The sequence below is a fragment of the Raphanus sativus genome, unplaced genomic scaffold (assembly GCF_000801105.2).
Source record: "Raphanus sativus cultivar WK10039 unplaced genomic scaffold, ASM80110v3 Scaffold3544, whole genome shotgun sequence".
NCBI lineage: Eukaryota > Viridiplantae > Streptophyta > Magnoliopsida > Brassicales > Brassicaceae > Raphanus > Raphanus sativus.
This window is the reverse complement of record NW_026618850.1, coordinates 1-10,611: the sequence shown is the minus strand read 5'-3', so window position 1 is coordinate 10,611 and position 10,611 is coordinate 1. Positions and strand designations below refer to the sequence as shown.

Below are 10,611 nucleotides of genomic sequence, written 5' to 3'. Positions count from 1 at the left end.
CTATTTTTCTATTGGTTGATACATGGTTAGGTGTATTGGTAATAGTGTTTTTATTTTGGAAATATGTAAAATTAAATGTTTCCTTAATCTGTGTGCATAAGGTTAGAACGACATATAATATGAAACGGAGGAAGTATTAGTTTATTATTTTATCTTAATTTAATTTATTTTAAAACTTTAATTATTAGAAAAAACTTACAATATAATTTGAGACAGATGAAATATTAGACTTTTCCAACTAAACCCAAGAAAGGAGAAGAAGACTTTTCTAATACAATAGGGCCCCCCTGTATGTGTGGAATAAAAGTGTGGTTGATACATAACGGAAGACTTCCACAAGTTCCCAAGTCAAGCAGATGTATCAAAAGATCCTTACTATGGTTATAACATGGCAGCAAAGCCCAATCATATATGTATATGTAGGCATTTTATCCTCATATCTTCTCTAGTTTGCACATCTTCTTTTTTCCCACTATGACGTTGCATGTGCGTCTTAGCTCCATATCTTGTTTCTTTGGTTGTGTCTTTGCTTTGAGCTTTTTGGTTACTACTCTTGTTTCTCTACCTTATCGTCGCCTTGACCAAGTCGAGAGCCTTCTGGCTTTCAAAAATGAGTTCCTTCCGTCATGCAACAATTCAGTTACAGACTCTTGGACCCGTGACGCTATCTCCTTTGATGGGGTTTTGTTTGATGAAGACACCGGTGGTGTCACGGAGCTAAAACTTCGTGGAGCATGTCTCAGCGGAACACTCGATGCTAATAGTAGCCTCTTCAGATTACACGAGATCAGGTATCTGGATCTTTCTTTCAACGACTTTTCCTCTTTGTTACCCGCAGAGTTTGGGCGACTCACCGACTTAGAGTACTTGGATCTTCACCATAATGGCTTTACTGGAGAGCTTCCTTCCTCATTCAGCAACCCAGGCCTTGCAAACACCACCATATTAACCAAGCTTTATTTTCTAGACCTTTCTAACAATAGTCTCCAAGGAAAAGTGCCTGAATGGTTATGGAATCTTCCTTCGTTGACCGCGCTTAGTCTCTCTCACAACTCCCTTGATAGTTTCGAAGGTTCTCCAGAATCGCTCCATAGCTCTTCAGTACTAGTCCACCTGTTTTTGAATTCAAACGCCTTTCGAGGATTTTTTCCCAACATTCCACCAACCGTCAAGTACATACTTGCATCAGACAACAATTTCACAGGAGAGATGCCTCTTTCCTTGTGCAATTCAAGGAACCTATTATTTCTTGATCTGTCGAACAACAGATTACGTGGTTCGGTTCCAAGTTGCTTGAGTGAATCACTAGCAGTGTTGAATCTCCATCACAACAGCCTCAGAAGCCTTCCCGAAACATTCTCCAACAGCTCACTCAAAATGCTTAACGTTGGCCACAATCAAATAAGTGGGAAGCTTCCAAGGTCTCTTGTACATTGCAAAAGCCTAGAGTATGTAACTGTGGAGAGTAATCACATCAATGACACGTTTCCTTTCTGGTTGGAGTCTTTGCCAAATCTGCAAGCACTTATCCTACGATCAAACAGATTCCACGGTCCTATATCTTCTCCTCAGCATCCTCTACCATTTTCAAAACTGATGATAATTGACATATCTCGTAACATGTTTGACGGAAGCCTGCCACCAAATTACTTTTTGAATTGGAGTGCAGCCATCAGTAGTACGCTTGAAGAATATAGTGGCCACCGATTGAAATCCATCGGAGATTCTTACTCGCTTGGGTTTCATCCTTCCATGTCTATAAACATGAAAGGAATAAACATAGAGATGAGGATCCCTTACATTTTTGCAATCGTTGATTTCTCTGGAAACAGATTTGAAGGACATATTCCAGAATCGATTGGTCTTTTGAATTGGCGGCAGGTTGCACTCAACTTAGCCAACAACAGTTTCACCGGTCATATTCCAGATTCCATAGGTCAGTGGAAGTCGCTGATTGCGATCAACTTAGCCAACAACGGATTCACCGGTCATATTCCATCGCCTTTGGCCAACCTCACATATCTCGAGTCACTGGATATATCCCGTAACCAACTTTCTGGGACAATTCCACAAGAGTTAGCAAGTATCTCGTTCTTGGTGTATATTAATGTATCACATAACAAACTCACTGGCCAAATACCACAGGGTACACAGATTACAGGCCAACCTGAGTCTGCATTTAAAGGGAATGGTCTATGTGGCCTTCCTCTTCCAAAGAGTTGCTTCAGGGAAAATGTATCAGCAACAATGCAGAAGCAACCATCTCATGCTTCTAAAGCAATGCATAACTTCAATTCCCGTGACACCTTGCTGCTATTCTCGTTCCTCATAGTCTTTCATTTTGTTCTCTCTTTCTCTATTCCACTTTCTAAAAGTTTGTAGCAACTTGTGAGTGCAGACTCTTTATAAGATTGTGTTTACTTTAAATGATCAAAGCTAATGATCACATTATTATTAATCAAACAAGTAGCAAGAAGAATGACTAATTACAGAGTTCTTTTTTTTTTTTAACTCAGTGACTAATCAAACTCCTGTATACATTTGCAAACCAATCTCATCATTTTTTATATTTATGGTGACAATATCTGCTTTTGTATTCACCTTAAACCCGAAAGCTTTGTTCTCTGAAAGCCTTTGTGATAACTATAAACAAACCCATCCTAGACATTACTTGCACAGAAAGATACCAACGGAAGAGTACTAGACCTATAACCAAAACTGCCAGAATTGCGTGATATTAGTTTTACTGAAAGTGAAATGCTTAAGATTACTTCTCATCAAAACCAATAACAGACATCTAGAATGAACTTGTTAACAGTACACCCATGAACCCTAAGCCATTGGTAACTTTCATAACAAACAAGCAAAAAAAGGTTATCTAAAGTAATCTGGAATCTCATTCTAAATACTACCACCGCAGTCCTAACAGGGAATAGCAGACAACCTTGAGAAAGATTTTTACATGATCAACATTTGCCATAGTACAAATATTTCCATTCCTGTCCAAAATCGAGGAAGTATAAAAGAACACACCAATGCTGCAACTCCTATGTCTCCAGCAAACAACCTTGATAGAGACTCGGTTTCTGACCGGGATATATATACCTGGTTTCTGTGTAGACTCGGTTATCTGTCACGCCGTTTCAAAGGTCAGATTTAAGAATATAAGATCTCTGTTTCTGTCAAATTACATCCTGGACAACCGCTTTCCCAGGACTCGACGGCAACGAAACGACGTCGGTGTCCCAAGTCAATGTTGAATTATTATTTATTTAGGTCAACAACACGGAACTTGAGGAGATAATCGAATAAATAATTGCGGTTTTGGCCTAAATCAAACGAGATAAAAACCATTACATTATTTTATTTGTTTCCTAATAAGAGCCATTACATTTGCTCTTCAGTTAAAAATAAATAATGAAAAAAGGCTGTCTGTAACAATACTGATTGATTTATGCTCTATCATCTTATAAACATCTAAGTACTGAGAATATAAATGAAAAAAATAAAGAAATATTGAATAAATCTTACATTAATATATGTATAGTAGTAGGTGAACATAATTTGATATATATCTCTGTGGTTAAGTAAACAAATTAGAGAAAAAGAGTGTTTAAGAAGAAGACTAATTATATGACGTTTACTCATCGCTTGTTGTGCAAGGGATTTGATCCCGTCTTAACCTTCCGTTTCTCCGGTAAGAATTCACCCGCGCCGGCGACCGGCTGAGTGCGTTGAGAAGGGAGAAACCCTCTTTCTTGGCTAGGTAATGGTTCGGGGGAGAACCGTCGTCTTTCAACGTGAATCCTTGAAGCTTTAGATAAAATAACGAGTAAGAAGAGAAAACCAATGAGGCAAAGAAGACGACCCCGATTCATATTCTAACTTTATAACTAAGTAAGGGACTTGGAGAATGGTTCTTTTTGTTTTGAGAGAGAGAGAGAGTATGACTATGAAAAACAAGAAGTTGTGATGCACAAACTTCCATATGTGGTGTTAGGAGGTGTATATATTTGCATTTTATTTAGGGATTAGGTGTAGACATATATGGTCCACTTCATAAAGTTTCATCTTTGTCAACATAAATTTGTATACTTACACAAGTATGGGGTACCATTTAAGTATAAATATTATGTGACTATAATTTACCATCATTTTACAATTTTTAATTCACAAGCATTCACCATAGTAAAATTTAAACGGTAACATAGCAACAACACTACTATTTTAGTACAAACTGGCATACTATACTATTGTCATCAAGTGTACAGTTAGCTAGAAACTTGATTAGCATTAATTTAACTAATTAAACAAAGATCTACAAAAAAAAGTAGGAAAAATATTTGTGGAGCTGACAGTAATTTGCAATGGAGAGGATGTGATAAATACAAAGGTGAAACTGTGAACCCCACTTCCCACCTAAAAATGGCCGGTTTAAAAGTGAGTATTGATTATAGATGCAACGATTTGAAATTCAACTCCAAAGGAAAATAAAATATCCAGTGGCCATAAATGTGGGGGGAGTTCACACACATACACTAATCATATCATCTGTAATCTTTGGTTGATCCCTTTTTTTGGACATGTGAAACGTAAAACATTTTCTCAGAGTTACTACTTAAGTCGTGCGCGTGAGTTATAATGAAGCTTTAAGGTGAAAGTGTTCGTATGCAAAATGATGAAGCTCTGAACAGCGACATGATTTTGTGTGAATATCATAATCAAGAATATGAAATACAAAGAGACAAAAGTTACCCATAAAGTAACATTTTTCTGTTGACCTTTTAGAAATATGACCGGAAATTCTACCTTCTTTTTCTCCAAAGACTAAAATTCAAAGTCATGATCATCAATAATAAAATATAACCTACGATTTTAAAATAACTTTTACTAGTGAAAACGATCTTGGTCTAGTGGTCGATAGATAATAATAGAATCTAGTGTTTGAATAAAAAGATGACAATAGGTGCAAAATTGACAACATCTCATCATGTCAAATATTGAACTAAACTGTTCATGGTGGATTGGTGGTTATATTGTGAATTATATTTGATTGTTTTCTTAGTTTGCGGCCGATATGATACTTTTTTCTACTATGGAATGTTGCCGACCACGAGTATATGACATTGGACCAACTTATTTGGATTTGGGACAGTGAGATGTCTAGCCCATCAAATGCCCATCAAATCCAAAGACGAACCGGATATTAATAACCTGATCCAGTGCTAAACCGAGTAAGCCATGGGCGTGAATAGACCATACAAATGCCGAATATTAACTATATCTGAGAATTGAGATTATTAAAAAAGGTTGATGCGAAGCATATGTCTTGTGCAAGAAAGTTTAGTTTGTGAAGCTTTCGTTGAGAAGAACTCTGCATATATATTTATCATTTGCTTTGTTACGAAGTATAATAGTATATTGTCAACAAACTAGTTAGTACAGTTACACGAGTCGTTACGGAACTAAGAGATCCTTGTTGCTGAACCCTAGAGTTTCCTAAGCAGCAGCCTGAACATTGCTTTTGGTTTTAGCGGCTCCTTCTCTCCATCCTTCGTGACGAGCTCTCTCTTCCCACTTAGATGTTAGCTTCTTCTGCTCGGCTAGTGCTAACTCCGATTTTTCTCGAGCTTATTCGCATGTTTCCATACCCGCACTTATCTGCTTCCTTTTGGTATGAAGAAGTTACCTTCTTGGCCTCTAACAGCCCCATGAACGCAGCTTCAGCTCCTAGCCTCCTCTGTTAGAAGTTCAGCGTAGTTCTTCTCAGTGTCTTCGTTCACCTCTCTGGATCATGCTTTGCACAATCTACACGTCACAGCAAATATGTTTAATAGTCGTAATACTCGTTTATCTTCATCGACAGTTATTTATTTACATAGAGAAAAGGGAATATAAAAGTTAGTTACACAAACCAATCGGGCGGTAACAGTTAAAAGATAACCAAATCTAATCAAACCGGTACCGGTTTCAATTGTCTCGGTTATCTTTGGTTAATAATTGATCTCTGAAAGCGAGTGCCTCCTTCACATGGCAGGTCTCCAACTCTAAGATTCCTTACGAAATGGCGACGGAGATCTCGTTGGATCTGATCAACCGACTCAAGGTCTCGCTTCGAAACGAGGCCAAGCTCTCCTCTCTCGGCGATTACACGGATTCCTCTACCCTCATTACCCTTCCCACAGCTCCGGAGGCAATCGCGGAGCTCGACGCTTCGGCTCCTCACCTCCTCCGTTGCCGTAACTGCAAAGGAAAGCTTCTGCGAGGGATCGAGTCTCTGATCTGCGTTTTCTGCGGCAAGCAGCAACGCACGAGCGAGAATCCTCCTGATCCAATCAAGTTCACATCCACTTGTGGTTACAAATGGTTTCTCAGCTCTCTCGATCTGGACGGATCGGTAAATAAACAATCGAATCTCATCGTTCAAACGCTCTGTTGATTGTGCATTGCTGAGAAAATTGAATTTCAATGATCTTGCCTTGTGATATTGTAAACTTCATTATGCAGGAGATGGTAGAGCCACTCAAGGAGGCGAATGGATCAAGAATGGGAGCTAAGGTGCCTGTGGCAAAGGGGATTGCTCTGTCTGAGTTTCTTGATTTTGGAGTACAATGGATTGCAAGAGAAGGAGAGACTTTAAACAATGGAGTTGATGATGGACAATCAATGCGGAAGAAGAACCGTTTGGATTTAGGAGGGATTAGTGTTGATGATCTTTCTAAAGTGGATACGGTAGAGAGCAAACCTGAGGAGGATGATTTTAAGGATCCACGTAGTCTTAGCTTATTTGATGATGGTGTAAAGAGTCAGGGAGTTTCTGAATCACAGAAGAGTGAAAAAGATGCGCAGAAGATTGTTACATCTGGAGAACATGAGAATCTTAGTTTGTTTGCGGGACGAGATGCTCAGGATGGTGTTTCTTTAGCAGAGCAGGGGAACTTTGGGTTCTTTGAGGAAAAAGATGTGCAGCACCCTGTTAAAGAGGGTGAAAGCCTTAGCCTGTTTGAGGGGAGAGATGAGCAGAGGACTAGTTCTTCTGAAAACACTGAGAGTTTTGGTTTCTTTGAGGGGAAAGATGCTCAGAGAGATAGTTCTTTCAGAGACGATGAGAGTTTTGGTTTGTTTCAGGGTAAAGACGCTCAGAGAAATAGTGCTTTGAAAGCGGATGCTAATCTTGGTTTGTTCGAGGGTGGTGGAGATGGTCAGAGAAATAGTGATTCTAAAGAGGATGAAGATTTTGGTTTGTTTGAGGCAGCATTATCGTCAAATGCTGGGATCAAGTCTTTCGATGACAAGGTTGTTGCCTCTTCTTCTACGTGGGATTCTGACTTTCAATCTGTCTCCCAGGAAAAGATTAGTAGCGATCCGTTTGTAAGTTCTCCGGCTGATCTGTCTGCTCATATGGATTCTGTCTTTGGTTCCGGAAAAAAATTATTCTATGAAAAACCAGCAGATTCTTCAACTGCTTATGTTTCCAATGCTGGTGATTGGCTGCAAGATGATTTGTTTGGTGATGTTACTGGCAAGACTCAAAACAACGACCAGACTTCCCATGAGGGACAAGTTGTGGGAGGCAATGTAAGTTCATCCATGGATATTGATTGGATGGGAGATGATCTTTGGCAAACCAGTGAAAAGAAAGCCCTTGAGCAGACACCTACAGATGATAATGATGGTGACGATGACTGGAATGATTTTGCAAGCTCAGTTAACTCCAAGACTCCTAGTAATCTGCTTTCAAGAACCATGGAAAGTTCCCAAGAGGAGGAGATATTTGATGGGCTGGCGCTTGTTAAGAACGATGTTAATGAGCGGAGCAAAGATGAGATGCAGAATACTGGTACAGCAGGCGTGATATCTGACATAGGCAAAGGTCAAGAAGATGATCTCTTTGGGACTTGGGATACTTTCACATCCTCAACCGTTTTGCAAACACCTGTGCAGCCTCCCACGAACCATGTGTATTCATCTGCTGAGCTGAATCCGGAAATGAACTTGTTTGGGGATAGTAGCCATCGCAGTGACCTTGCTTTTGATTGCTTTCCGGAAAGTACTGGAGGCCAAGCCATGCCTTCTGGAACCTCCACCTTAGAGAGGTTTCTTATATACTCCTAAACTTCTTGTTCTCTAATATATGTACGCAATCTTCATTTCATAGTTAACATGTTGTGCTCTTTTGTGTTCTTTTCGCTTTGTTTTCAGAACCAGTGATCCTGATGGTAAAGATCAAACACTTGATCTTGTAAGCACAACAACATCTCACAAGTCAAAGAGTGATGTTGCGGAGGAGCTGATCTCACAGATGCATGATCTCTCGTTTATGCTCGAGACCAAACTCTCTGTACCTCCAATCACCAAGGCAGAGTAATATTAATACATTGTACTGTCTCTCTCTCTCGCCTCATGTTTTTCTTGGGGGCTAGAAAGATTGTTATATATATTTCATTTTCAATAACTCCAAATATCCCTTTTGCTGGCGTTGTCGCCGAGAAATGATGTTAGTCTACCAGTAGCATGGTCCATTGATTCATTACCGGTGCACCCATTGGGCCTCTTTAGACCTAATGTTCTAGGCTCCTAGTCCCTGAAGTATCAAGGTTGTGAGTTCATTTAGAAAAAAGAAAATGCATAAGATTATGTTGTTTGTGTTATGATATACAAAATTAATCATCATGTTTCTTTATGTTCTGTAATGAAATGATCTATATTAAAATTTGCCATGTATTTATCAATACTGATCGATCAGCTACTTTTTTTTGTTGACAACTGCACAAAAGGCGAAGGTTTAATAGAAAACGATATGATGATTTCATCTCTGTATCAAGAAAGAAAGCTTAAGAACTACAGAGATACATTAACTTCATCACTTAATTCACACGTTAAAAATAAAAACATGTAGAACCGACGAAACTTTGTTAAATCAATCGTTTTCTCGAGGTTTCACCAGCAACAATATTATATTGTAAACTATGTGTATCCACATGATACACGTTATCTATTTGTAAAAGATGGAGGTTGAGATGATATGAATGTACATAATTCTTTAGCATCTCACCTTTTTCTCATCAATATATAAACATTATTTCAACGAATAAGCTTTACCAAAAATTTAATGTTATAAATATTCAAAAAAAAAATTAATATTATATAAAGAAAACAGAAACTTATTAAACGTGATAGAATGGACGGTGTTTTTGCTCTGAGAAATTATATTTTAATAAATACTGTAGGTTTTTTTTTTTGTCAACGAAATACTGTAGGTTACGTGATGTAACTAAATATAAGCATGACAAAACACAAGTGAATTGCTTGTTGTTGGAGAATCCACTTAGTTTTATTAGTAACTTATAAGCCACGCATCAAATTATCTTTCTATGAATAATTAGTTAATTCTAGTCCATATACTTCTTTTGTACCTCAAAATGAATATTGAATAACTACTCAATTAAGGTGATAATACTTATTTGTATTTACACGCCTGTGAATTATATAGAATTGATATTGCTTGGTAACTAATAAACCATGACCAGATGAATTAGTGTGATTTGTCAGTATATAATTGTAACTTTATTGACACTTACAGTTTGATAGTTCTCAACTTCTCCTAGCAATACCTTTTTAGAATAATAATTCTCTCATATACTTTAATACTGTAAATCATATGAAATGATCGTTTGGGATTTCATTGGCTGTGGTATTGTTGATAAATCACAACCTGAAAATATAGTCTGAATGACGTTTTGCCACGTAGGGTTTTGAGGCAGTCAGTGACTGATGTGTTATGTAGTAACTTCTTCGTACTTCAAAAGCAAAATCATTTAAAGTCCTAAATTGAAAAGATCTGACAGAAAAACAACTGGTATGAATAGTTACACTCACACACTACAATAAAGCGATTCAGTCTCCATACACCTACATACACCCCCAAACTCAAACTGGATTGTAATTCGGTAGACAGAAACAACCTCAGCTAACCGGTTCACTTACTCACCTTCGAGCCACATTAGAATAAATTGAATTGAATGTTACATATTTTTCTACAGTTGTATACACTCGTATTTTTTCACACTTATTCTCCATCAAATGTGTTTTTACAAGCATTTAAGCTGGTATATTAACCAAAACCGAGTCGGCAGTTGGCCATAATTATATTTTCATTATGTAGTTTTGCTTCTTCATCATTGTTTATATATAGTAGTAGCATTTGGTTTATTTAATATTAATACATTAAGTTGATATGTAATATCATCATTTGACCAAAACAATGTATAATGTCATCATCATTCTCGATAATCAAAAAGAAAGTTCAAGTCGTTTTGTCCTATAACAGAGAGAATATATGAGTTACTTATATCATACTCTTTAATCTGTCTTTGAAACTGACATCAAAAGTTTGTACTTTGAAGCAACATAACCGCTCTATCCTGCGTTTGCCTTGCATAACATCAGCCTTAGTTTTTAGCTTATACACATATATACTAATTATAAATAGTATTCTATTCGTTTTATAATAGATGATATTTTATAAAAAATATTGTTGCTTCATAATAGATGATGTTTTAATATTTATGTCAATTTTAATTCTATTGAAAAAAGTTTAACCAATTAGAT

At 37.4% G+C, this 10,611-nt stretch overlaps 3 protein-coding genes across 3 annotated transcripts; 2 read left to right on the top strand and 1 right to left on the bottom strand.

Annotated features, from left to right (window-relative positions):
- The first annotated feature begins 474 nt into the window (after positions 1-474).
- On the top strand, positions 475-2,382 carry LOC130506677 (receptor-like protein 20). The gene has a single exon (XM_057001372.1). The coding sequence runs from the start codon at positions 475-477 to the stop codon at positions 2,380-2,382; it is 1,908 nt and encodes a 635-aa protein (XP_056857352.1).
- Positions 2,383-3,435: 1,053 nt separating this feature from the next.
- Positions 3,436-3,991, bottom strand: LOC108858161 (CLAVATA3/ESR (CLE)-related protein 20). Its single transcript, XM_018632128.2, has one exon. It carries the CDS (start codon positions 3,876-3,878, stop codon positions 3,645-3,647), a length of 234 nt encoding a protein of 77 aa, XP_018487630.2. The 5' UTR covers positions 3,879-3,991; the 3' UTR covers positions 3,436-3,644.
- A 2,027-nt stretch (positions 3,992-6,018) lies between these two features.
- On the top strand, positions 6,019-8,530 carry LOC108811681 (uncharacterized). The gene is made up of 3 exons (XM_018583771.2): positions 6,019-6,397; positions 6,508-8,096; positions 8,203-8,530. Exons 1-3 carry the CDS (start codon positions 6,065-6,067, stop codon positions 8,366-8,368), a joined length of 2,088 nt encoding a protein of 695 aa, XP_018439273.1. The 5' UTR covers positions 6,019-6,064; the 3' UTR covers positions 8,369-8,530.
- Positions 8,531-10,611: the final 2,081 nt, after the last annotated feature.

Bases quoted from the DNA above. Each gene is read 5' to 3' on its own strand.
- LOC130506677 (XM_057001372.1), top strand. From the start codon at position 475: ATGACGTTGCATGTGCGTCTTAGCTCCATATCTTGTTTCTTTGGTTGT.
- LOC108858161 (XM_018632128.2), bottom strand. From the start codon at position 3,878: ATGAATCGGGGTCGTCTTCTTTGCCTCATTGGTTTTCTCTTCTTACTC.
- LOC108811681 (XM_018583771.2), top strand. From the start codon at position 6,065: ATGGCGACGGAGATCTCGTTGGATCTGATCAACCGACTCAAGGTCTCG. The intron at 6,398-6,507 runs GTAAATAAACAA...TTCATTATGCAG, and splicing joins CTCTCGATCTGGACGGATCG to GAGATGGTAGAGCCACTCAA. The intron at 8,097-8,202 runs GTTTCTTATATA...CTTTGTTTTCAG, and splicing joins GGAACCTCCACCTTAGAGAG to AACCAGTGATCCTGATGGTA.